This window comes from Miniopterus schreibersii, assembly GCF_964146895.1.
Source record: "Miniopterus schreibersii genome assembly, chromosome: Y".
Classification (NCBI taxonomy): Eukaryota; Metazoa; Chordata; class Mammalia; order Chiroptera; family Miniopteridae; genus Miniopterus; species Miniopterus schreibersii.
In genome coordinates this window covers 1173734-1200859 of record NC_138120.1, presented here as the reverse complement: position 1 = coordinate 1200859, position 27126 = coordinate 1173734, and the positions used below count along the sequence as shown (strand labels likewise).

Genomic DNA, 27126 nt, shown 5'->3' with positions numbered 1-27126 from the left:
GCTCTCACCCCCTCTCCAGGTCCTTGCGCGCAAAGCTCCCCAAGGCTCCCCAAGGCTCCCCAAGGCTCCCGGTGCTGGCCCGGCCCCCGCGGGCTCTCCAAGCGCAGGAGACCAGTCCCACCTTCCTGCCAGGAGGACGCTGGCAGCCGGAGGGGAGCGCGCAGCCAGGAGCAGAAGCAGAGGCGGGAGGGCGTGGCCGTGGGGCTCACATTGCAGCCGGGCCTGCAGCTCCGGGGACGCTGGCTGGCGGGGCGCAGCCGGCTCCCGCCTGCACCAGGGTTGCAAGGCGCTGCCAGAGGCCACTGCGCGCCCCCCCTGCCCACCTCGAGGCGTCCCAACCCTGCTGTGTTTCCCCCCACAAAGCAAGAAACCGTCTCCACCGCTGCTGGAACGGGCGCCGGGGTGCAGACTCTGCGGGCGCAGCTCCCTGCTTTTTCCCTCCCCTGCTCCGCCCGGGTCCCGGGACTTGCTCTGGGAGCAGCAATAACCCTCCCCAAAGCCGTGCGCCGCGTCCAGCCCGAGGGGCACAGGCGCGCCCACCCTGCGCCCGGCGCGATGAAGACGCGAGAAGAGGGCTGAGCGCAGAGCCGCGCGGCCAGGGTCCCTTGGCTCCGGCCCGCGCCCCGTCTCCCCGGGGTGGGGCAGGGTGGGGGTGGGCCGAGGCGTGGACTCCAGAAGCCTCTCGGCGCCTGTAATAAAAGGGCTCCGGCTCGCCTGGCCGCGCTGGGAAGCTGTGTCACCTCGCCCCCGGCCCCGGGAAGGACATGCCTCCTGCGGACCCCCAGGGGTGACTCGCGCCCCGACCCCGTGGATGCTCAGAGCGCGCTGCTCGCCTGGGTCTCTGCCTCCGAGGGACAGGTGAGGTCCCAGAGCCACCTGGGTTCCCGGGTGGGGGTGGGAAAGGGGGCGCAGCCGGGGATGGCGGGGCACGGTCTCTTTCGGCAAGGGGTGCAGGGGTTTGGGGGAACAGCCAAGAAAAAACAACAACAACGAGGGGGCATCAAGGCAAAGGGGCGTATTCAGCTGTTGCTGGTACTATAGGGGCTGAGGGGCCACTTGCCATCCAGGAGAGGCGCTGATGGAATCTGGCGGGAAGATGCCTGGAGTCGGTCTGACTTTGAAATCCGACCTCTGTCCCTTCCCCCCTTCCCTCCGTGCCCCCTAGGGACCCCTCACCCACCCACCCTCGGTTTCCAAGAAGCCGCCAACGGGACCCCCTAGGGAAAGCCCCTGCGCCCCTGCGTTCCTGGGGGGAGCTCCGCGGCGGGGCCTCCTCCCCAAGCGCTCTGGCTCCCGGCGCGAAACGTCCCCTCCTCCCGCGACTGTTTCCCTGGAAAGGGGGAGACCTAAGGCGCGCCGTGGGCTGAGCCACGGGGAAGCTGGAGAAGTCATTATCTGGGAGAGGCGGCTTTCGGTGTCCGGCTCCCAGGGGACCCGCGGGGCAACCGGAGCCTCGTTCCCGGAAAGCTCGGGTTCCCCCCCCCCCCGCGCCCTTGGCGGCGGGGGCGCGGCAGACCCCGCGCTGGAAGCTGGCCAGGGTCTCCGGGGCCGCGCGCCTGGCTGCTCCAGGTTTTGCGCGCACAGCTTTCCAAGGTTTGCTAGGGCGCATCCGGTGGCTTTTTGCAGGCTCCGGGGCGGTTTCCCCTTCGAGGTTCTTTGGGGTGCTCCGGGGCGCGAGATTTGGGTCCCCCCTGGGAAAACCAGGGAGGAAGGCAGGGGGACGCGGAGGCCACGTCCGCCGGTGGACACTGGGCGCGAGCTGGGATGCCCTGGGCGCAAGTCCAGAGCCCAAGTGGAGCGCTCAGGCGGGGGCGGGGAGGCCTGGGCGGGGGCCAGTCAGGAAACTCCCCTCTCCGCGCAGAGCCCTGAGCGCACGGTTCCAGGGCGCAGAGGCGGAGCCTGGACTGACTTTCACCAAAGCTGCTGCACAGTCAGCTCTTTCGGAGCAGCTGGAAGGCGGGACGGGCAGGGGCTTAGGAGACTCTGAAATCCTGCCAAAGAGGCCAAAGCTACGGATTTTTTTTTTTTTGGTGCCTGTATCCTGCAGGAGCGGGCGTGGAGTTAGTAATCAGCGGTGAGCGCTTGCCCGGAGCAGGGGCGCATGCACGGGCGCGTTTCTCTAGGGTGCCTTTTAGTTTCTGTGCGAATTACTGTTTTTATATAAACTTCAGAGGAGAGATGGCAAGAAAAAAAAAAAAATTTAAAAAAATGAGATGCTGAAGGCGTGGCCCAGGGGTGGAAATGCATCGCTGACATTCCAAAGAACGGAGCCTAATACAGTTGAACAGCTTCCCTCCCTCCCTCCTTCCTTCCTTCCTATTTCTTTCCACCTCTCTCATTTTTTTTTTTATCTTGTAATTTTTGTTGGCCTGACTATATTTCATCGGGCAATTCTTTCCCGCTTTATCTAATGGTGGAGGTTGCAGAGGTTTCCCCAAAGTTCCTTCCGCCTCCCGGGGTGGGGCAGGATGCTATACCTTTGGGTCTTCCCATGAAATAAAAATGAAAGACAATTAACAAACCCACAAATGACAGAGTGAATCTCGCTCTAGTGAATGCCTCTTTGAGCACGTTAAGGAAAGATAATTAAAGCGTGAAGGAATGTCACTGAAAGAAGGGCATACTCCTGATAATAATGACCTCCTTGGGGGTGTTTTTTATCCAAGTACGTACAACATATCATGGCTCAGACAACCCCCCCCACACACTCGCTCACAACCTACTGAGATTCCCAAATCGCAGACTCAAAGTCAGGAATTGAGCTACTGTTCTATAGCAAAGATTAACGTTAACCCCGAAACGTTACAAAATTACATTTCGGACTTTTTGACTCACATATTTTAAGCGTCGCGGAAATCGGTCATCGTCAAGTCTCGGGAACCTTCAAACCATTACCCACAACTCCAGCAACATTTGCTGAACCCAAGGAAGGGCTACCCCGGCGATACGTACATCTGTCTGTTTTTCTAGCTTCATTTTTTAATTACAGTTGACATTCGATGTTACTTTGTATCAGTTCCAGGAGTACAGCCTACTGGTTACAAAGTATCCCCCCTCGGTATTTCCAGTAGGCACCTGGCACCATAGAGGCGGAATCTAATGACCAAAATAAACTGACAAAGCGCATCTGTTTTTTTTGTTTGTTTGTTTTTTTGGTTCCACCCCTGCAGGTTGCCAGGGCCCACGCACCACCCCCGGGACAAGATGCCACCGTGGGCGCCCTGGAGAGCCCTCTCCGTGGTGCTGATCCTGGTCTGGGCGCATCTTCCCGCCGCGCGCACCTGCCCTCAGTCCTGCGCCTGCTACATCCCCACCGAGGTCCACTGCACCTTCCGCTCCCTGGCTTCTGTGCCCGCCGGGATCTCCAAACATGTGGAAAGAATCAATCTGGGGTTTGTACCACGTTTCCCATCCCCCGGGGGGAGCGCATTTGCCTCTTTGCCTGCGCGTTTTATTTGGTTTTGCGCGTCCGTGTGCGGGTAACTGTTCCCGTCCGTGCTTTCACGCGTCGCTCTTTCTAGAATGATGGGCTTCTTTATGGGTTTTAGCTCTACCAGAGGGAGCGCCTTCGGGCGGTTACCTGGATGTATCCATGAGCTCTCAGCGCCATCGTGAAGTCTGATGACAAAGCATCGTGACCGAGTTCAACTGTAGAGACGTTTCCCTTGGCTATTCTTTAATATGTCAATAGAAACGCGCACGACACATGGATACATATAAGAATATATATATACATATTGTTAATACTCACCCGAACGTATTTTTTTCCATGGATTTTTAAAAATTTTTTAGAGACGGGGAAAGGGAGGGAGAGAGAGAGAGAGGGAGAAACATCAATGTGAGAGAGACACATGGATGGGTTGCCTCCTGCATGAGCCCCAATCTCTCAGCCAAGGATCCAACCTGCAACCAGGTCCATGCCTTTGACCGGGGAATCGAACCCAAGACCCTTCATTTTAAGGGTCCATGCGCTACCCACTGAGCCACTAAGGCCACTGGCTGGTGTGGCTCAGTGACTGACCATCAACCTATGAACCAGGAGATCGCCGTTCGATTCCCAGCCAGGGGGCGTGCAGAAGGCAGCCGATCAATGACTCTCTCTCTCTCTCCCTTCCTCTGTCTGAAATCAGTAAAAACATATTTTTAAAAAGACAGTAAGACAGAAACACCCGTAATCCACAACAACAGACCACTAAATCGTTTACGCAATAAAATCTTGGGTAGTGCGGTGAGCTGACTGCCTGAAAACCCAGCCAGAAGGACGGTTTGGGGGAAACATCTCGAGTTTGCCAGAGGAGGTGATATTCATAACTAACCCAGTTTCGTTTTTTACAGTCTTACCATTTATTAAGACCCTTTTTTCGCATATTATCGCCTGAGATACTTTTGCATAATATTAAACAAAAGTTAACTAAGGAGTAGCTTTCACGGCATGTAGAAGGAATACATTATTTCCATCCCTATTAATTTGCAACATGACCTGCCACATTTCTAAGTTACATTTATATTCTCACAACACTGTTTTTTGTCAGGTTTGTTTGTTACTTTTTGGTTAATTTCTTCCCTAGGAAAATGTTTCCATTGATCTTTAGAGAGAGTGGAAGGGAGGGAGAGAGAGAGAGAAACATCGATGGGAGAGACACACATCAATGGGTTGCCTCTCGTATGCTCCCCGACCAGGGCTGGGGATACAACCTGCAACCCAGGTACATGCCCCTGACCGGGAATCGAACCCGAGACCCTTCCTTTTGAGGGCCGACACTCTAACCACTAAGGTGAGGGCTCACCGGGCACTGTTTTTGAAAACCAATCTCAAAGCAGATAACAAGGTTGGTATTGTGTATTTTCTTGGGGGTGGGGGGGTGTAAAAAAAATAAGAATGGTGTCCAATAGACATACAGCTCGGAGGTTGCTCATTTGAGTTTTAGCAATCTGGAAAGAATTCAAACCTCTCCGGGAATGAGGGATTCTAGGCAGAGCACTAATGAGAAGTTTTAACCCCACACAGATGTTTTTAGGGTTCCCAGCCAGCGCTGAAGGAGAGGTCTGCTGTTTCCTGTTTGGACGGCCCCAAAGCTTTTACCAAAAAAAAATTTTTTTTTTAATTACTTTCCAGATATTTTTGAGCAAACAAAAGAAAACCATCCACTCGGTGTCAGATTTATAGACCTGTGAATATTTGCCCCTTGTTGGAAACACTGATTTTGATAACATTTTTCCTATATCCGTGCAGCAGTTTTGCATATATTTCTGATGCAAAAGGAAGCATGTCACTCAGTTGGTTATGTAGCCAGGAACTGGCCATCAATAGGTGAGAAAGACACTCCCTACATCTCTGCTGGGTTTTGTGTTTTATTTTTTTTAAAAATTGATTTATTTGAGAGAGACAAAGAGAGAGAGAGATGCAGTCACTGGCTGATCCTTATATGCACCCTGACCAAAAATCGAACCCGCAACCTTGGCATATCGAGACGATGCTCTAACCAACGGAGCTACCCAGCCAGGGCTCTTCCAATGCCACTTCCTCACCTGATACCCTGATGTTCTTTACTGTTTCCAGACAAATCTCAGGTTCCAAAAATGGAAAAAAAGTGTAGATGTTGCTATGCATTCACTTTTTAAATATATATATGTGTGTTTTTATTGATTTCAGAGAGAGAGAGAAACATCAATGATGAGAGTCATGGATCGGCTGCCTCCTGCACGCCCCCTACTGGGGATCCAGCCCACAACCCAGGGCATGTGCCCTGACCGGGAATCGAACCCGTGACCACCTGACGCTCAACCGCTGAGCCACACCGGCCGGGCTAAACATTTCCTTTTTGTGTTCACCGCCCTGGACAAATTTCATTGCAGGGTCCTCATGAATGATAAACAGATGAGGTGGTGCCTCAGCCCAAAGACTATCTCGTATCCCATCTCAGCTCTAATTGGAATATAAATTTCAGAAATAATCTAAAACAGGTTTTTTGGGGGTTTTTTTCTTAAAAAAAGTTTATCGCTGAAAAGTGCTTCGGAAGGCTTTCGGGGGAAGTCATGACCCAGCTATTGACTTCAAAATCGGGGTTTCTGGGTTTAGGCGCACGTGTGTTCCGGAGAAAACTGGAACTCGTTTGCATTTCCTGCGTTTAGCGATGAGCCCTTCCTCGTAATTCTCTGCACATCTCTTTCCTGTTATTGAGGTGATAGGAGAAGTCATAAAGTCAGGCTAGATATGAATATATATATATATATATTTTTTAAAAAAGATGTTTTTATTGATTTTAGAGAGAAAAAGAGGAAGGGAGAGGGAGAGAGAGAGTCATTGACCGGCTGCCTCCCGCACGCCCCCTACTGGGGATCGAACCCCCAATCCGGGCAGGTGCCCCAACCGGGATTCGAACCCCCGACCTCCTGGTGCCTGGGGTGATGCTGAGCCAACTGAGCCATTGCAATGTAACAACGGGGCCCTGGCTGGCGTCCCTCCGTGGTCAGAGCATCGGCCTGCACACCGAAGCGTCGCACGTTCAATTCCCGGTCAAGGGCACGTGCCCGGGTTGCAGGCCCACCCCCAGCCCTGGTCCAGGCGCCTGTGGGAGGCCACCCACCGATGTGCCTGTCTTTTTATACTCGGAGCTACTCCCGATGCCGGCTTTTTCCTTCCGCTCCTGGGGGCCGCGTGTCCCGCATTACCGCCACTCTTGTACGGCGCAATTTCCTACAATTGGCCATTTCAACTGGCTCGTTTCAAAAGTGAAAAAATCCTCTATATCTCTGCAAGTATCCGCTGACCGCATCCACATATGCCAAGTCACAACCCCCAGCAGCTATGCCCGAAATGAACAGAAGCTAATAAGAAGGTGCCACGGTCCTTGGGGCCCCAGAAAGAGACGTGTGCATTTTTTTTTTTTTTTTTGGAACGGCATCAATAAAAGCTCAGAATCAGCCCGGCCGGTGTGGCTCAGCGGTTGAGCACTGTCTTGTGCGCCGAGAGGTCGCCGGTTCGATTTCCGGTCAGGGCGCCTGCCCTCGATCCCCAATAGGGGGCGAGCAGGAGGCGGCCGATCCCTGACTCTCTCTCCTCATTAATGTTTCTCTGTCTCTCCCTCCGCCTTCCTCCATCTATAAAAATCAACTTATAGATTTAAAATCAATTTATCAATTTGTAGATTAACAGCCAGAAGCACAAAAAGCTCAGAATCCGCGTCGTTGCTCCGTTGTTTCTCTGTAGGGTCGGCTGGGGAATCTTTCCCGCATGGGGTCACCCGGGTGCATGTTTTTTTTTCTTTTTAGGTTTAACAGCATCCAGGCCGTATCCGAAACCTCGTTTGCGGGGCTGACCAAGCTGGAGCTGCTCATGGTTCACGGCAACAACATCCCAAGCATCCCCGACGGGGCCCTGAGGGACCTCAGCTCTCTCCAGGTAACGCCGGGCGTGGAGAACCAGTCGTCTCCGTGTAGCTGCTGTTAATGCTCTGTCAGGGGTATTTTCTCCTATCGATTCTTAGAGAGACTGGAAGTGTGTGGGTGGGAGAGAGAGAGAGAAAAACATCGACGCCAGAGACAGACACGTCAATCGGTGGCCTCGAGACAGGGCCCGGGGATCGAACCTGCAACCCAAGCATGTGTCCTTGACCGGGAATCGCGCCCGAGACCCTTTGGCGCGCTGGCTGGCGCTCTAACCGCGGAGCCGAAGCGGCCAGGGCTAGAGCCCTTCTTAGCTGTAGCCTCCAGGACCGCCCATGACTATATATAAAACACTAGAATGCTCTCTGGACATGTATAAAATAGACTTTTTTATTTATTTTTTTATTTTATTTTATTTTAATATTTATTTATTTATTTATTTTTAAACATATCTTTATTGATTTCAGAGAGAGGAAAGGAGAGGGAGAGAGAGAAACATCAATGATGAGAGAGTCATTGATCGAACCCGCAACCCGGGCATGTGCCCTGCCCAGGAATCGAACCCCGATCGTCTGGATCCTAGGTCCGACGCTCGACCGCTGAGCCACTCCCAGCCGGGCTAGACTTTTTTCTTTAAACATGAGAAACGAGCTCACGGATTCGGTTTCTTTCGCGGTTATTTGTTCAGCTCGAAACGTGTCCGTCTCCTCTCTGGCGTGGGTTTGGAAGGTCGCACGTTCGTCGCCGCGTTACTTGCGATAGTCAAGACACGGTGGCAACCTCGGGGTCCGTGGATGGACGAGTGCTCCCTACGCTCGGTGGAATACTACTCGGCCCTGAAAAAGAACGGGACCCGACCATTAGCCACAACCCGGATGGGCCTAGAGGGTGTCCTAAGCCCCGTCCGAGAAAGACAGGCGCCCCATGAGCTCACTTACGTGTGGCATCTAGGAAGCAAAGTAAACCGATAAAACAGAAATAGAGTCATAGATGCAGAGAACAGAGGGGCAGAGTCGGGGGGCTGGGGCGAAAAGGGGGGACGGGATTGAGACGAATAAAGGGGCAGTTACAGGATAGACCTGCTGCGAAGCTCAGCACCGGGGGATACAGCCAATAATATTGTGATCACGACGCGTGGTGCCCGGTGGGCACTAGATTTATGGGGGGGCATCGCTTTGTAAGTTATACAGATGTCTAAGCACCATGCTGTGCACCTGAAACTCATATAAAAAAATATTCTAATCGACAATAAATTTAAAAAAAGCAAAAAAAACAAGCTTCATTGCTCCCCTACGCTTTGCATCCTTTCTGTTCCCGTTTGAAAGTTATAACCCGGATTTTTTCTGCCCTTTGCCCCCCGCTTTCCAGGTTTTCAAGTTATAACGACACGTGGTGCCCGGTGGGCTCTAGATTTATGGGGGGGCATCGCTTTGTAAGTTATACAGATGTCTAAGCACCGTGCCGTGCACCTGAAACGCATATAAAATAATATTCTAATTGACAATAAATTAAAAACAAAATACAAAAACAAGCTTCATTGCTCCCCTATGTGTCCCACTGTTTTCTGTTCCCGTTTGAAAATTATAACCCGGATTTTTTCTGCGCTTCGCCCCCCGCTTTCCAGGTGTTCAAGTTCAGCTACAACAAGCTGAGAGTGATCACGGCGCAGACGCTGCAGGGCCTCCGGAGCCTGGTGAGGCTGCACGTGGACCACAACCAGCTCGAGTTCATCCACCCGCAGGCCTTCCGGGGCCTCACGGCCCTGCGCCTGCTGCACCTGGAGGGCAACCAGCTGCGGCACCTGCACCCGGGCACCTTCTCCACCTTCGCCTTCCTGGATTATTTCCGTCTCTCCAGCGTCCGGCACCTCTACCTGGCGGAGAACCGGCTGCGGGGCCTGCCCGAGGGGCTGCTGCAGAACATGCCGCTGCTGGAGAACCTCTACCTGCAGGGCAACCCCTGGGCCTGCGACTGCGAGATGACCTGGTTTCTGCGCTGGGAGGCCAAGTCCGCAGGTAACCGCGCCGGGGGTGGGCCCGTGGCTCCTCGCCTCCCTGGGGAAGCCGCCCCCTCCAGCCGTTGGGTGTGGCTTCATCTTTCTAATTTTTTATATATTTTATATATTTTTTTTTATTGATTTCAGAGAGAGAGAGACTTATCAATAGCTTGCCACCTGCATGTGCCTGGACCTGGCCCGGGCATCAAATGCATTGCCCGGGAATCCGATCCGAGACCCGCGGGTGCGCAGGCCGAGGGTCTAACCACCGGGCCGCGCCGGCCAGGGCGGGATGAACAGCAACAACGAAAAACGTGTTCCTAGTCCCCGAGTTTCTCCATCGGGAGAGACGACAGCATCCGTCGATGGTATTTTAAAAAAATAAAAATAAAATAGTAATAATAATTTTTTAAAAGGGCCCCGAGAAGCCTGGTTTCTGCGCTGGGAGGCCAAGTCCGCAGGTAACCGCGCCGGGCGGGCCCGTGGCTCCTCGCCTCCCTGGGGAAGCCGCCCTCTCCAGCCGTTGGGTGTGGCTTCATCTTTCTAATTTTTTATATATTTTTTATAGTTTTTTATTGATTTCAGAGAGAGAGAGAGAGAGACTCATCGATAGCTTGCCTCCCGCATGTGCCCGGACCTGGCCCGGGCATCAAATGCATTGCCCGGGAATCCGATCCGAGACCCGCGGGTGCGCAGGCCGAGGGTCTAACCACCGGGCCGCGCCGGCCAGGGCGGGATGAACAGCAACAACGAAAAACGTGTTCCTAGTCCCCGAGTTTCTCCATCGGGAGAGACGACAGCATCCGTCGATGGTATTTTAAAAAAATAAAAATAAAATAGTAATGATAATTTTTAAAAAGGGCCCCGAGAAGCCTGGTTTCTGCGCTGGGAGGCCAAGTCCGCAGGTAACCGCGCCGGGCGGGCCCGTGGCTCCTCGCCTCCGCGGGAAGCCGCCCTCTCCAGCCGTTGGGTGTGGCTTCATCTTTCTAATTTTTTATATATTTTATATATTTTTTTTTATTGATTTCAGAGAGAGAGAGACTTATCAATAGCTTGCCACCTGCATGTGCCTGGACCTGGCCCGGGCATCAAATGCATTGCCCGGGAATCCAATCCGAGACCCGCGGGTGCGCAGGCCGAGGGTCTAACCACCAGACCGCGCCGGCCAGGGAGGGATTAACAGCAACAACAAAAAACGTGTTCCTAGTCCCCAAGTTTCTCCATCGGGAGAGACGACAGCATCCGTCGATGGTATTTTAAAAAAATAAAAATAAAATAGTAATAATAATTTTTTAAAAGGGCCCCGAGAAGCCTGGTTTCTGCGCTGGGAGGCCGAGTCCGCAGGTAACCGCGCCGGGCGGGCCCGTGGCTCCTCGCCTCCCTGGGGAAGCCGCCCTCTCCAGCCGTTGGGTGTGGCTTCATCTTTCTAATTTTTCATATATTTTATATATTTTTTTTATTGATTTCAGAGAGAGAGACTTATCAATAGCTTGCCACCTGCATGTGCCCGGACCTGGCCCAGGCATCAAATCCATTGCCCGGGAATCCCATCCGAGACCCGCAGGTGCGCAGGCCGAGGCTCTGGCCAGGGCGGGATGAACAGCAACGACGAGAAATGCGTTCCCAGTTCCCGAGTTTCCCCGTCGGGAGAGACGGCATCATGCCTCGATAGTATTGAAAAAAAATAAAAATAAAATAGTAATAATAATTTTTAAAAAGGGCCCCGAGAAGCCTGGGTTCGGCGCAGGGAGGAAACCATTTGGTTATGTAGACGACCGTGTGAGGGGTCGAAATAGACGCCGACGAAATAGACGCGCCAAGGAAGGGCTACGGCAGAAGCAGGTTAGCGGGGTTATTGGCGGGAAAAACGAGGGGACGTCTGTGATACTTTCAACAATAATTTATTTTCTTTTATTTTTTTGTTAATAACGATATTTTTTTGCATTGATTTTTTTTAATGACAGCGGCCGGGCGGAAGGAACGGGAGAGAGACGGAGACGGGACAGAGGCACCTCGACGGGTTCCCTCCCGCACAAGCCCCCACCGGGGATCAAACGCTCAACCCGGGCGCCTGCCCCTCGGCGGGGATCGAACCCGCGACCCGTCTTTTCAAAAACGGGAATAAAAAATAAAAAAGGAATCCTTTATAAGCTTTAAAGCGCTTCTGCTGATTCTAGAAAGACAGTTACTGAGCGGCGTGTTAATATTATGAAACCGCGTTAAAAAAAAAAAACGCAAAAAAACTGGGTCGTGACCACGCACTTGCCTTAAATTGATTTCTAAGACCAGAAATGCAGCCACAGAGGCGACGGGAGGGAGACGCCCGGGCCTGGGGAGCGTCCGGCCTGCGCGGGCCACGGTCCCGACGCATCGTCAGGTCTCGGCGACCGCAGGCCGGACTCGAAATCCAACAAATCCAGGCGCTTTTCTCATAGCTCACTTTTTAAAATTTTAAGCGGATCCCTGCGTGCGGCCCGCAAACGACGCTCCTGAACATCCGAAGGGCCCTCGGCCGAAAGCAAAGCCCCCCCGGGCCCGGGCCCCCCGACGTCGGTTCACCGCGTCTCTCTGTTCTCTGTTCCAGGCGTCCTGAAGTGTAAGAAAGACAAGGCCTACGAGGGCGGCCAGTCCTGCGCGGCCTGCGCCAGTCCCCGGACGCTGCGGGGACAGGAGATCCACAGGCTGGCGGACGTCCCCTGTCGGAAGCCGGCCATCGAGTCGCCCCTGAGGCTCAACGACAGCCGCAGCGACGCCGAGGAGGCCGAAGACGAGGACCCGGACGGCGTCGGCGACGGCGACGACGGCTGGGTCCCCCCCGACGGCTTCCCGGCCCCGCCGTGGCACGTGGCCTTGAACATGACCGACGAGCACGGGAACACGGTGAGCCTGGCCTGCGGCATCCGCAAGCCCCGCGGCGTCTACAGGGTCCGCGTGAACCAGACGGAGTCCCAGGAGCTCGACGTCAACGCCACGGTGGCCTTGACCTTCGCGTGCCCCATGACGCGGGACAACTACGAAAAGCTGTGGAAGCTCATCGCCTACTACAGCGAGGTCCCCGTGAGGCTGCGCCGGGACGGCCCGCCCGCCCAGGAGCCCGGGGACGCCGCCCGCTACCGGCAGGACGCCGAGGACCAGGACGCCCTCTACTACACGGGCGTCCGGGCCCACGTCCGCGCCGAGCCCGCGTGGGTCCTGCAGCCGTCCATGGAGCTGCAGCTCAACCGGCGCCAGAGCAGCGCCAAGCAGGTGCTCCTGTCCTACTCCTCCCGCGTCGCCCTGACGGCCCCGGGCGGCGACGCGGGGCAGGCTCGCGGGCGCAGCTGGGTGATGATCGAGCCGGGCCCCGCCGGGCGCAGAGCCCAGACGGTCCTGGAGGGGGCGACGTGCCAGCTCAGCTGCAACGTGAAGGCCTCCGAGAGCCCGTCCATCTTCTGGGTGCTGCCCGACGGCGCCGTCCTAAAAGCGCCCGTGACGGACGCGGACGGCAGGTTCTCCATCCTCACCAGCGGGTGGCTGAAGATAAAGGCGGCCGAGCCGTCGGACTCGGGCGTGTACCAGTGCGTGGCGCGGGTGAGGGACGAGACGGACCGCGTGGCCTACAGGGTCCTCGTCCAGCCTGCCGACGCCCCGCCGTCGGGCGGGCGCCCCGTGACGGTTCGGAAGAACCCCGGGGACGCGGTGGCGTTACCCTGCCGCGCCACGGGCGTCCCCGAGGCCCAGCTCAGCTGGATTCTCCCCAGCAGGAGGATCGTGAGCGACTTCGCCAACGCGTCCCAGGCCCACATGCTGCCCGACGGGACCCTGTCCATCCCCAACGTCCAGCCCAGCGACAGCGGCTACTACACGTGCGTGGCCGTCAACCGGCGAGGGGCCGACCGCTTCACCGTGGCGGTCGCCGTGAATCATAAAGGGCCCGGGAGGTCGTCGAAAAGAGGCCGACGCCCGGGCTCAGGCGGCACCGGCGGCGACGGGAAGGCCCTTTCGAGGCTCCAAGGCGACGTCGTGGACGAGGGCGGCTCCGGCCTCGACGGGGACGATTTCGCTGCGAGGAAAGTCCCGCACCCAAAGGACCCCAAGGCGCCCGTCCAAGGCGCCGAAACCAGGAAAGGGCGCAGGAAGCTGAAGCCCTGGAAGAGTTCGGAGAAGGAGCCGCCGGAGACCAACGTGGCCGAGGGCCGCCGCGCCTTCGAGTCCCGGCGCAGGGTCAGCATGGCCAACAAGCAGATCACGCCCGAGCACTGGGCAGATATTCTAGCCCGCGTCCGCGGGAAGAACCTCGCCAAGGGGACAGAAGCGCCCGAGGCCGCGACGACCGCCGCTCCTCCGTCCGACGGCCTGCATGTCACGGCCGTTTCCCCCGTCGCCTCGCCCCCCGAGGTGTCCCCGGCGCGGACTGCGGGCGGCGCTGACGAATCCTCAGCTGATGCCCTTTTCTTTGGGTACGAGGAGCCCCTTTCTAGTTTGGCGCCCTCGCCCAGTGTGCAACGCGGACACGGCCAGGGTGGCAGCCTCGGGGCTGAAGCCAAAGCGACCAGCAGCACGGACCTGGGAGGATTCACCGGCCACGGCCACGACCACGAGCACGACCACGACCACGACCATGACCACGGCCACGAGCACGACCACGGCCACGAGCACGACCACGACCACGATGACAGCGACACGTCTCCCGAGGAGACCGACGAACGTCCGCTTGTCCCCGACGTTCACGCCACGGGGACCGTGGCCCCCACGTGGACACCCACCGAGGTGCCTCACGCTCCTTCCAAGCCGCCCATCCTGGACGCTGTCGACGAAGAGCCCGTCGGTGAGCCCGTCGCCACGGAGGCCCCGTCCCCGGTGGGCGCTGGACCCACGCCAGAGCCTCCCTCGGGCGCCGTCTCGTCGGGGGAGCCGGACGCCGAGCGATCCGTCGAGCGAGAGCCGGGGATGAACTCGCAACCGGATGGCGAATCGATGAAAGCGGCGGCCTCCGGGCGCCTCGCTGGAACCCCCGCCTCGTCCGCGGTGGACGCCCGGACACCCGAGCCGTTGGCAGACGTCACGTTAGGGGCACCGGACGTCCCAGGACAGGGACAGACGGACGAGCAAGCGGGTGGCCTCCAGCTTCTGCAAAACACCTTGAGCACCGGAAGCAACCCTGTGACAAAAGCGGGCGCAGAGGGAAGACCCCCAAAGCTCCCGGGGGGAGATCGGCCCCAGACAGGGCCCCCCGACCCCGGGAGGCCCGAGAGTGACCGTCGGGGCGTTGAGTCTAACACTCTGCCCGGCCCGGGCCTGGGAATGGACGGCAGGGTCACCCCGTTTCCGAGCCCCGGGGGAACCGCGCGAGGTCGTCTCCTGGACCAGGACGGCGCCACGGCAGGTGCCACCACGCCCGCCCTGAAGGCCTCTTCGCCGTCGTCGGCGCCCGCCCTTCACCCTTCCCGAAAAAGACCCAGCGGGAGGCGGCGACCACGACCCCACAAACCCCGACAGCGACACAGACAGACCCCGCCCACGGCGCCCGCCCCGGCGGACACCCCGTCGACCCGGCCCCATCGGCCGCCTGAAGACAAGACCCGCGAAGCGCCGGGTGGCCTGCTGGTTCCTACGGTCACGGTCCCCGGATACATGGCGACAGGGAAGCACGCCGAGCCCGTCACCGGGGGGTCCCCGCGGAGGAAACACGGGAAGAGGCCGGGCAGACACCGGTACGGCACGTCCACCGCGTCCGTGTCCAGGCCCCGCCGTCCAGGAGACGAGCGTGAAGATCTCACCACCTCCAGCCCGGAAGCTGTCCTCGTCTCTACGGCCGCGTCTCCCCGCACCGGGGACCCCCGTGAGCGCACCGGAGGGGCAGAGCGCGGGACGGCCACCCCAAAAACGCATCTATCCCGTCACGCGTCCCAAGAGATGACGCCCGCCGCATACACGCCCGCATCAGGCACTTATACTGTGGCCGATACAAGTGACCGTCAAACTGACCGTTTCGTCCCCGGGGAGTCGCTCACCGACGTCCCGTCGCCGTCTGGCTCCGAGGGGTCCACTGGCGGAGAACTTAAGAAACAGCCCCCTTCTCCCCACTTTCCAGGAACAGGCGGCCCGGATCCCCCGCCGGCGAGGCCGCAGACAGACGCGCCTGTGACCGGCCCGTCGGAAACCCTCCCAGACCCATCAGCCCTTTGGAAAGAGCCGGGGGACCCGGGGGTTCCCTCGGAGGCGTCCCCTTTGGCAGCGGCGGTCCCCACACGCTTCCCACGGGAAGAAGTTGTCGCTTCGACGGCTCCACCTGGCGCAAACGGAGAGTCAGCATCCACCGTGACGGCCCGGGGTGATCCTGGAACCGCCCCAGCAACCGTTCTTTCCGAAATGAGACCCCACGGCCCGCCTCCCGCGCCCGCGCCCACAGAGGAGCCGGTGTCCCAGTCCCCGTCCACAGCTCCCGTGTCTCTGGTCACGGCCGAGGCGAGGCCCACGCATCGCCCTCCGGGAGCGTCTCCGGTGCCAACGGCTCCCGACGAGAACGCGTTCCTCAATCACGTGGGGATCCCAGACGCCCCGACCCTTCCCGCGAGCAACGAGGGGACGCCGCTGGTGTGGAGCGGCAACGAATTATCCACCTCGTCTCCCAAAGGCGACGGATTTCACGTCACCCCAAGGCAGGAATTGGGGAAGGAAGCTTTCGACGATGGGACGCAAAACAGCCTCCTGCGCGGCCCGGGGGGGCCCCCCCAGGATGGGAGAGTCCACGTCTCCCACCCGCCGGCCAGAGTCCCCTGGCAACCGAGAGGGACAGCGAGACCCCTCCAAAGGACCACACAAAGCCCCTTGGGGTACCCAGTGACCCTCCAGCCCGCCCGTCACCTGACCAACAAGCCGGGGATAACCGCGTACCCCTCGAGGGTCTTGCCAGACAAAAAGCACCTGGCGACCCCAACACTGTCCAGCCCGACGACTCCCGTTGGCCCGTGGCGTCCCTCCAGGCCGGGTAAGGTCACGAACCGCGGCACGGGCTGGTTCCACGCCGAGTCCAAGGCGTTCGGAAATAACGACATCCCGGACCTGCGAGACGTGGCTGGCTGGCTTCCCGGCTCCCGAGTTGCTCGCCCTTCCGACGGGAGACTCCCTTTCGTGTCCAACGGGACCGTCTCCTTCGCACGGTTCAGGGTGACGCCAAAGCCCCAGGCACCCACCTCTCCGGCGCCAGGGGTGAGAGACAGAATCGTCAACCCGGGCGCCTACAATAGGATATATTCTCAGGGCATCACCCACGTGGACTTCGGTCCCCCAGCTCCCCCGTCGTCGCACCGCCCGAGGACCACGTCGCCGCCCTCACCCGACACCCAGCACGTCCCCACCCGGGGCGCCATCCCTTTCGTGACGTCCGCGGGCCCTCCATCCAGGAGCCACCACCCCAGCAGCGCAAAGCTTTTCTCGGCGGCGGGGGGACCGCCCGCGTCCAAGTTCTGGACCCTCGGCGAAAGGCCCCAGATTATCACGAAATCCCCTCAGACCGTGACCGTCGCCGCGGACACGGACGCCATCCTCCCGTGCGAGGCCACGGGGAAACCCACACCTTTCGTGACGTGGACCAAGGTTTCTACAGGTAGGGCGCTGAAGCGTCGGCATTTCCACCGGGGCTTGGTGTCGGGGGTTGAACCCGCAATCCCGGGTACGCGGGATTTGAACCAGGGACCCTTCGGTCCACAGGCTGATGCCCGAACGGCACCCGCTGGGGCTTTGATTTCAATCTAGAGATGGGGTTGTTTCCGTTGCCTATGGATGGGGCACCGGACCCCAATAGAAATGTATATGTCTCCCCGTCTTGGACGCGGGAAGCCTGAGATCCAGACGTGGGTAGGGCTGGTTACCCCGGAGGCCCGTCTCCTTGGCGTGTAGACGGCCGTCCCGTCCCGTGTCCCCGCAAGGTTGACCTTCTGTACGTGCGTCTGAGTCCTCGTGTCCTTTGCTCCTAAGGACCCCGGTCCCATGGGATCAGGACCCACCGTAAAGACTCAATTTTACCTTAGTTACCTCTTTAAAGACCCGTCACCGAAGACGGCCCCACCCTCGGGCCTTGGAAGCGAGACATCAACCTATGATTTTATTTATTTACTTATTTAATTTATTTTTAAATATATCTTTATTGATTTCAGAGAGGAAAGGAGAGGGAGAGAGAGAGAGAGAAACATCAATGATGAGAGAGTCATTGATCGAGCCTGCAACCCGGGCATGTGCCCTGACCAGGAATCGAACCCCGATATCCTGGATCCTAGGTCGATGCTCAACCGCTGAGCCACGCCCGGCCGGGCAAAAATCCTTTTATTTTAAAATCCTTACCCGACGTTGTGTTTTTCATTGATTCTAGAGAGAGAGGAAGGGAGTGAGAGAGAAACAGATCGATGGCCTTCCATCGAGCCCAAGACCCCTCAGTGCTCCTGATGTTGCTCCAACCCACTGAGCCACACCGGCCCGGCTGTCGTTATTATTATTTTTGATGCATTGATTTTAGAGAGAAAGGCACAGAGAGAGAGAGAGGAAGAGAGAAACATTGATTTCCACTTATTTCCACTTATTGATGCATCATTGGTTGATTTTTCTATGTGCCCCGATTGGAGATCGAACCGGCAACCTCGCTGGATCAGGACGACACCCTAATCCATGGAGCTATCCGGCCCGGGGTTACAGAAAATTATTTAAAAAAAAAAAAAAAACGCAGAGAAAAATTTCAACATTAAAAGAATAGGCCATAGTGCTATCGACCCAAACACCTCGCAAAGGATGTCTTAAAAAAAAATAATTTAAAAAAAAATCAGGCTTTTCTAGTTTTTAAATACGGGATTTATTAGTCTTCAGGCCCGGGGAGGCCAACCGGTCAGGGATGAGTGACATAGAAAAGGTTGTTGGTTCCTCACTGTTCCTGGAGCAAGGGACACACCAGGACGTGCAGGGCCACACGGGGAAGCACCAGGGACGGTCAGATGCCACCTGGAGTTTCCACCCAATGCTCAGCTCCAGCAGATGGAGCAGAGGATGGTCGGCCTCGTTGGCTCCCCCGTCAGCCTCAGGAGCCGGGCCAGGCAGAGGCGGATGGTGGCTGCAGGCCTGGGGCGTCCCTGCGGCCAGCCCGGGGAGCTCAGCGGGGACAGGAGCCATGCAAACGAGGCAGAGGCCGGGCAAGCAGGGATGTACCTGCAGTGACGGAAATGAATGGAGGGGCAGCCTTGGGAGCACCTGGGGTCAGGAAGGCTTCTAGAATCTTCTATGAAATCTACACGGGCTGCCCGGGTTCTGGGATTCAGTGTCAGGGTCAAGTACAGGGAAAGAAAATATTTTCTCTGCCCCGCGCCGGAGGTGGGGCCGGCCCTTGCTTTTGTGGTTTCGGACGTGAAGAGAATGATTATTTTTTTTTTATTGAGAGCATTACGTGGCCCTTTACTCCCCACTGACCTCTCCACGTCCACTCCCACCCCTCCCTTGGCCTCCCCTATACTATTGTGTATTTCTGTGGGTTTTGCATATTTGCATATAAGTTCTTTGGTTCATCTCTTCCAGTCCCCTCTGCCCTCTGAGACCCCTCCGTCTGCTCCATGCTTCCATGTCTCTGGTCCGATTTTGTTCAGTTTATTTTGTTCATTAGATTCCACATATGACTGAGACCATGGGGCACTTGTCTTTCTCTGCCTGGTTATTTCACTCAGCATAATCCTCTCCAGGTCCCTCCCTGCTGCCCCTAAGGGTACGAGATCCACCTTTTTCTCAGCTGCATAGTATTCCACGGCATAGATGTACCACAGCTTTTTTTATCCGCTCGTCTACAGATGGGCACTTGGGCTGTTTCCTGATCTTGGCTACTGCAAATTGCGCTTCTATGAACATCGGGGTGCCTAAGTTCTTTCTGATGGGTGTTTCGGGGTTTCTTAGGATATATTCCCAGAAGTGGGATCCCGTGAACAGAACTGTGGACAAGCCATCGTTGTTTGGTCTTTACCGAAAAGCCGTGTGTCTCAGGAACCTCACTGTCCCTGTGTTTGGCTTCCAGGAGCCCTCATGACCCCCAACACCCGAGTCCAGCGTTTCGAAGTCCTTAAGAACGGCACCTTCGTCATCCGGAAGGTGCAGGTGCAGGACCGGGGCCAGTACATGTGCACAGCCAAGAACCTGCACGGCGTGGACCGCATGATGGTCCTGCTGTCCGTCTCGGTTCAGCAGCCCCAGATCGTGGCCTCCCACTACCAGGACGTCACCGTCTACCTGGGGGACACGATTGCCATGGAGTGTCTGGCCAAGGGGACCCCGGCTCCCCAGATCTCCTGGATCTTCCCGGACAGGAGGGTGTGGCAGACCGTGTCTCCGGTGGAAGGCAGGGTCACCCTGCACGAGAACCGCACCCTGTCCATCAAAGAGGCGTCCTTCGCCGACCGGGGCGTGTACAAGTGCGTGGCCAGCAACGCGGCCGGAGCCGACAGCCTGGCCATCCGCCTGCACGTGGCGGCCCTGCCGCCCGTCATCCATCAGGAGAAACTGGAGAACATCTCCCTGCCCCCGGGGCTCAGCATCCACATTCACTGCACCGCCAAGGCCGCGCCCCTGCCCAGCGTGCGCTGGGTGCTTTGGGACGGCACCCAGATCCGCCCTTCCCAGTTCATCAACGGGAACCTGTTCGTCTTCCCCAACGGGACCCTCTACATCCGCAACCTGGCGCCCAAGGACAGCGGGCGCTACGAGTGTGTGGCCGCCAACCTGGTGGGCACCGCACGCCGGACGGTGCAGCTGAACGTGCGGCGGGCCGCGGCCAACGCCCGCATCACGGGCACCTCCCCACAGAGGACCAACGTCCGCTACGGCGGGACCCTCCGGCTGGACTGCAGCGCCTCCGGGGACCCCTGGCCGCGCATCCTCTGGAGGCTGCCCTCCAAGCAGATGATCGACACCCTCTTCAGGTACGTGCGTCCGGCCCTTTGCGTCCTGGGCACAGGCCCGGGTCACCTCTTCGTGGAGCGAGGGACCTCGGCCAGGACGGACGCGCCCAAACCAACCTTTATCACCTACGCTCCCCGCTTTCCCACCCAGCACCCCGAACAAAACAAACACGTGTGTGTGTATTAACCCGCACCCGCGGGTATTTTTTTCCGGTGATTTTTTTTTTGTTTTAAGACAGTGAAAGGGACAGAGAGAGACAGAGAGAGACACATGGATCGGTGGCCCCCCCGAAACCTGCCCGACCAGGGCCCGGGGATGGCACCTGCCACCCAGGTACATGCCCTTGACCAGGAATCGAACCCGAGACCCCTCGGCGGGCAGACCAACGCTCTTAACCACCGAGCAGCACCCGCCGGGGCAAATAGCTCCTGTTTTAATCATAATTTTCAACTGTCCTTTTAACGACAATATCGGCTGAAGCGATCGACGTTCGTAGGTAATTTCTACAGAGCACACGGGAGCCTCGGGTGTTTAAATGGCAGCGATGAAGGGGCGTCGAGCGAAGTGTTGAAGGCGGGACATTTCTGTCGCCTCGGCTGCTTTATTTTTATTTATTTATTTTTTAATATGTTTTTATTGATTTTTATTTTATTATTTTATTTTTTTTAAATATATCTTTATTGATTTCAGAGAGAGGAAGAGAGAGAAAGAGAGACATTGATGATGAGAGTCATTGATCGGCCGCCTCCCGCATGCCCCCGATTGGGGATCGATCCCGCAACCCGGGCCTGGGCCCTGACTCGGACTCGAACCCTGATCGCCTGGATCCTAGGTCGACACTCAACCGCTGAGCCACGCCCAGCCTGGCTTAATTTTTAAATTTTTAAATTAGAGCTGATGCACAGTGTTAGGTTCGTTTTGGGTGCACAGCCTCGGGATTAGACATTCATGCAACTTACACAGGGATCCCCCCGATTATTTCCTTCCACTCTCTCTGCAAAGCAATGGAAAAAATATATATATATCCTCAGGTGAGGCTTTAAAAATGAACAGAAAATAAAAGAGCCCGGCTGGGCGTGGCTCAGCGGTTGAGCTTCGACCTAGGATCTAGGCAATCAGGTTCGATTCCTGGTCAGGGCACAGGCCAAGGTCGTGGGCTTGATCAATGAGTCTCTCATCATCGATGTTTCTATCTCTCTCTCTCCCTCTCCTGTCCTCTCTCTGAAATCAATAAAAATATATTTTAAACAAATATAAAATAAAATAAAATAAAATAAAATAAGATAAAATAAAATAAAATAGGTGCTAATTGGCAAAACAGAATGAAAGAAACACCCTGGGTGCCACGGGGGAGACGCCCCAGGTTTACGGAGCATCATCAGCATCCACGGACCCCCCAGCTCAGGCCGGAGGGGACCTGTTTCCCATTGCCTTTGGCGCGGCCGGGGTTGAGTTCGCCGTGATCAGATGACAACCGTGTCCCGTTATCGACTGGTATCTCCCGGTGAATCAGAAATCATCTCAGCAGGTCCGTTATTTCCATTTCATCTCCCGCGTGAAGGCCATGAAACAAGCCACGTGGGTTCCACAAAAGGGCGGCCTCCCGGCCCTGCCGACGCAGGGGAAGCCGTTTAAAATTCACGTGTCACAGCGCCCGGGGGACGCGCAGGCTTGCGTGCGGCCCCGAGCTCCTCGGTTCATCCTGATTACAATCGGAACACGTTGGTTCACGTTTCAAAGTGTTGACAGAAACAGGAGCCTCTGTCCAATTTTTTTTTTAATTTTTTTTTATTAATTAATCCGAAGAGCGAGGGTGTTTTTTCCGTTGATTTTTATAGAGAGTCTAAGGGAGGGGTCAGCAGGGGAGAGAGAGATGCTGACGGGACAGACGCACATCGACGGACGGCCGCCCGCCAGACCCTGCAGCCGAGACTCACGCCCTGGGCCAGAATCGAACCCGAGACCCCTCAGTCGGGGGGCCGACGCCGTAACCACGGAGCCACCCCGGCCAGGGCTGGGCAGATCTTTGGCTTCCGACCCCGAGACGTATTCAAAACGATCTTTCTCGGCTTCACCGCCACCCGACTGCACACTGCAGACGGGCTCCGCGCGCAGCCCAACGGTTTATTTCATCGCCGTTAGTAGTTGCTTTTTTATTAACGATGAACCTCCGATGACCACGTGGAATTCAATCCTGGGCAGGGGACGTGCTGGGTTTTTTGGTTTTTTTTAAAAAAATAAATAAATCCAGCACAGTTCCAGACGTAGAATCACATGGTGTTGAGAAAGGAGTTCAGAGATCACGCCCTGGCCGGCGGGCTCCATGGTCGGCCTCGCGCATGGGGAGGTCCTGGGTTCGAATTCCCGGTCAAGCGCAAGTACCTGGGTTGCAGGTTGGATCTCCGGGCTCGGTTTGGGGGGGGGGCGCGCGTGCAGGAGGCAACCAACGGCCGTGTCTCTCGCACGTCCATGTTTCTCGCTCTCCCCCCCTTCGCCCTAATAGAGCTGAAGACCTTCACTGCATTTCACGTTTTTTGGGTTTTATTTTTCTCTCAAGATTTTTTATTGATTTTTAGGATCAGAGGAAGGGAGAGAGAGAGAAACATCGGGGATGAGACGGACTCACGGATCGGCTGCCTCCTGCACGGCCCTTTCCTGGGGTTTGAGCCCGTAACCCGGGCACGTGCCACCACCGGGAATCGAACCCCAACCTCCCGGTTCCTAGGTCGGTGCTCAGTCCATAGCCCGGCCACCCAAAGGTGACTCGGCCAGGGAGCTCCTATTTGCAGTAAACGCGTAATTTCCATATTGGGATGAGGCCCCTCTACCCCGTCCAGGCCGCAGAAACCACCGGGCACGTGGCAGGAGCAGGTGCGCGCGGTTACCGTTCTGGGACCCGCGCGGTCTGCGTCCCAGACACGGCCACGGGGGGACTGACGCCTCGTTTCTTTTCTCTGTGCCCATCAGCTTCGACGCCAGAGTGAAGGTGTTTGCCAACGGGACGCTGGTGGTGAGATCGGTCACCGAGAAGGACTCCGGGGATTACCTGTGCGTCGCCCGAAATAAGGTCGGGGACGACTTTGTGGTCCTCAAGGTGAACGTGGTCATGCAGCCGGCCAAGATCGAGCACAAAGAAGGCAACGACCACAGGGTCTTCTACGGCGGCGACCTCAAGGTCGACTGCGTGGCCTCGGGGCTGCCCAACCCCGAGATCTCCTGGAGCCTCCCGGACGGCAGCCTGGTCAACTCCTTCATGCAGTCGGACGACAGCGGCGGGCGCGCCAAGCGGTACGTGGTCTTCAACAACGGCACCCTCTACTTCAACGAGGTGGGGCTGCGGGAGGAAGGCGACTACACCTGCTTTGCCGAAAACCAAGTCGGGAAGGACGAGATGACCGTGCGCGTCAAGGTGGTGGCCGAGCCCGCCGCCATCCGCAACAAGACCTACGCCGTGGTCCGCGTCCCCTACGGGGACGTGGTCACCGTGGCCTGCGAGGCGAAAGGCGAGCCCACGCCCAGGGTCACCTGGCTCTCTCCGGCCAACAGGCCGATCCCCGCGTCCTCGGAGAAATACCAGATCTACCAGGACGGCACGCTCCTCATTCAGAAGGCCCAGCGCTCGGACAGCGGCAACTACACCTGCGTGGTCAGGAACAGTGCCGGGGAGGACCGGAAGGTGGTGTGGATCCAGGTGGACGTCCAGGCGCCCAGGATCAACGGGAACCCCGATGCCATCACCACCGTGCGCGAGATCGCGGCCGGGGGGAGCCGGAAACTCATCGACTGCCGGGCCGAGGGCGTCCCGACCCCCAAAGTCTTGTGGGCGTTCCCCGAGGGCGTGGTGCTCCCGGCCCCGTACTTTGGGAACCGGGTGACCATCCATCGCAACGGCACCCTGGACATCAAGAGCCTGCGGAAGACCGATTCCGTGCAGCTGACCTGCATCGGGCGCAACGAAGGAGGCGAAGCCAAGCTCGTGGTCCAGCTGACCGTCCTGGAGGCCGCCGAGAAGCCCGTCTTCCACGACCCGGTCAGCGAGAAGATCACCGCCATGGCCGGCCACACCATCAGCCTCAACTGCTCGGCCGCGGGCACCCCGACCCCCACGCTCGTGTGGGTGCTGCCCAACGGGACGGAGCTCCCGAGCGGCCAGCGCCTCCAGAGGTTTTACCACAAGGGCGACGGGAAACTGCACGTCAGCGGCCTCTCCTCCGTGGACGCCGGGGCCTACCGCTGCGTCGCCCGCAATTCCGCCGGCCACACGGAGAGGCTGGTGTCCCTGAAGGTGGGGTTGAAGCCGGAGACCAGCCCGCAGTACCGCAACCTGGTCAGCATCGTCAACGGGGAGACGCTGCACCTGCACTGCCTCCCGCCATCGGGGGGCCGCCCGGGGCGCCCCTCTTGGACGCTCCCCAACGGGATGTCCCTGCAGGGTCCCCAGACACGGGGACGCTTTTCCCTCTGGGACAACGGCACCCTCACCGTGCGCGGGGCCTCCGTGTTCGACAGGGGGACCTACGTGTGCAGGACGGACACCGAGCACGGCCCGTCGGCGGTCAGCTTCCCCGTGATCGTCATAGCGTACCCCCCGCGGATCACCAGCGAGCCCACGCCGGTCATCTACACCCGGCCCGGGAACACCGTCAAGCTCAACTGCATGGCCATGGGCATCCCCAAGGCCGAGATCACCTGGGAGCTGCCGGACAGGTCGCAGCTGACGGCCGGAGCCCAGGCCCGTCTCTACGGACACAGGTTCGTCCATCCGCAGGGGTCGCTCACCATCCAGCAGACAACGCAGAGGGACTCGGGCTTTTACAAGTGCACGGCCAAAAACATCCTGGGCAGCGACTCGAAGACGACCTACATCCACGTGTACTGAGTCGGCGGCGGAGATGGGGGGCCGGGGGACCCACAGGCGTGGCCTGGGAAGCCGGTCGGGACAAAGCCTCACGTGTCGGGAGCCCTCGGGTGCAGAGTCTGATTCTAAATGCCTTGGTCACGGGGCCCAGGGGCCCCCAGGTTGAGCTGCATTTTCTGGTGGATTCTGACCTTGACCTTGACCTCGACTGGTAGGTGTTGGCTGAAGGAAGCAACGCGTAGACCGGGAAGGCGGACTCGGCCTCTCATGTTTACAGGACACCGCGTGCAAATTGGAGATTTTCCGTGGGACTGACGTCGGGGCCCCTCGGATGCCCGAAGCGGTGTCTGGAGGGCCCACGAGGACCGTTTGCCGAAGAGGAACCACCGGAGGGATGAACGGCGCCTGATGGTCTCGCCTCGTTAACCCGCTGCAGTTGGACGCGTCGACCTTTCGAGAACCAGTGCCCACCTTCCTGTTACGGCACCCGCCGCTTCCAAACTCCAGTCGGCCCCAGAAGAGCTTAGAAAAGAAAAATTTTTTGTTTTAAACGTACAAGTTTCCTACAATCCAGCTACCGTTTTATATGAACAACTCTTTTCTACGCCCCCTCCTGGAACTCTCTTTTTATATAAATATATATATATTTTTTCGGTTTCTAATTAGACCATGAGCCTAGAGAGAGAGAAACGCTCTACGTCTCATGAAAAATAATAAATTATTGGTCTTTACAAGACTTGAATACGCTTAGAGCAGCCCTGGAAATGCAAGTAGGAAATTCTTGCCCGAGTTCCTTCTGATTCCGACGCACCTTGGTTCTGTTACCTTTTCCAGGAACGTGGGGGGGATATTGCGTTTCCCGATTTATGAAGTTGAAGACCTCTCGTGGGGGTGCAGGGCTGAGGGGCAGGCGAGAGCTGAGACGGGACCCCAAAGAACCAACCCCGAGACGTCACCCCGCAGAGCAAACCCCGAGACGCCCGAACGAGCTCCCCAAAGTCTCTCCCCCTCGACCGTGTGTCCGCAGCAGAGGGTAGCAGGCCCCGTATTTCCGCGGCTGCTTGACTGTATTTTTTAAGGCCCACACCATGTACATTTGGATAATAAAATGACATTTTCCAAATTACCAGGCAGTGTTGATATGGGTGATTTTTCAAGTACAAAAAAAAATGGGAATTTGGGCTTGAATCAGAGGGGCTGGGCCCACCTGGCGCGGCTCCGCGGCTGAGCATTGTGCCATGAACTGGGAGGTTGGGGTTCGATTCCCGGCTGGGGTTGTGGGGTGAGGGGATGGATCCCCAATAGGGGGCGTGAAGGAGGCAGCCAATCAATGCCTTTCTCTCTCATCAATGTTTCTCTCGCCCTCTCTCTCCCTTCCTCTCTCGCTCTAAAAAAAATTTTAAAAATCAATTAAAACGTATGTTTTTAAAAATAATACGCTAACTACCTGCTTTGTGATCGCAAACGCAGCCCTTCTGGATGAAGCTACCAGACGGGAAGCGATGGCTCCAACCTGGAACTGGACGGAAAATGCAAGATGCGGGGGGCCCTGAGGGAGCTTTTTCTGAGCTTTTTTTTAAATCATGAAAATCCCAAGTGCATGTAAGCAGTTTGGTGAGTGGGTGGCTGCCAGCAGGACCGGAGGTTTCTCGGGGTGCGAGCCAAAAAGAGGGGAGAGCTCAGGGTCCCTGTCACAGGGCAGACAAGGTTTTGAATGCATGTGACATGGGCCTGCCCCTTAAGGCTGGTGGGTGCCCACAAGGAGCTGCCTTTTATGTGGGCGTCAGATCACAAGGGCACCACCCGCTTGATAGGATTATCGAGAAGACCACTGAGATGACCTCTGGATGGTGGTAAAACAAAGGCCAGAAATCCTATTTAAAAATTTTTTTAAAATCCTGCAATTGTGCCCAAGACCTAGTGACGTAACACAAGTCGTCTGGGAGAAAAATATACATTTGTGGGTGATATTTTTTTGTAA

At 57.3% G+C, this 27126-nt stretch overlaps 1 protein-coding gene across 1 annotated transcript; it reads left to right on the top strand.

Moving 5' to 3' along the window:
- Positions 1-670: 670 nt before the first annotated feature.
- On the top strand, positions 671-25249 carry LOC308551949 (matrix-remodeling-associated protein 5-like). The gene is made up of 7 exons (XM_081126861.1): positions 671-858; positions 3171-3392; positions 7273-7402; positions 9011-9401; positions 11967-16970; positions 19407-20307; positions 23255-25249. Exons 1-7 carry the CDS (start codon positions 812-814, stop codon positions 25164-25166), a joined length of 8607 nt encoding a protein of 2868 aa, XP_080982987.1. The 5' UTR covers positions 671-811; the 3' UTR covers positions 25167-25249.
- Positions 25250-27126: the final 1877 nt, after the last annotated feature.

What these genes read in the sequence shown, in the direction of transcription:
- LOC308551949 (XM_081126861.1), top strand. Translation starts at nt 812, where the DNA reads ATGCTCAGAGCGCGCTGCTCGCCTGGGTCTCTGCCTCCGAGGGACAG. An exon ending in GTGGACCAAGGTTTCTACAG is followed by an intron (nt 16,971 to 19,406) that starts GTAGGGCGCTGA and finishes TTTGGCTTCCAG; the next exon opens with GAGCCCTCATGACCCCCAAC. An exon ending in ATGATCGACACCCTCTTCAG is followed by an intron (nt 20,308 to 23,254) that starts GTACGTGCGTCC and finishes TGTGCCCATCAG; the next exon opens with CTTCGACGCCAGAGTGAAGG.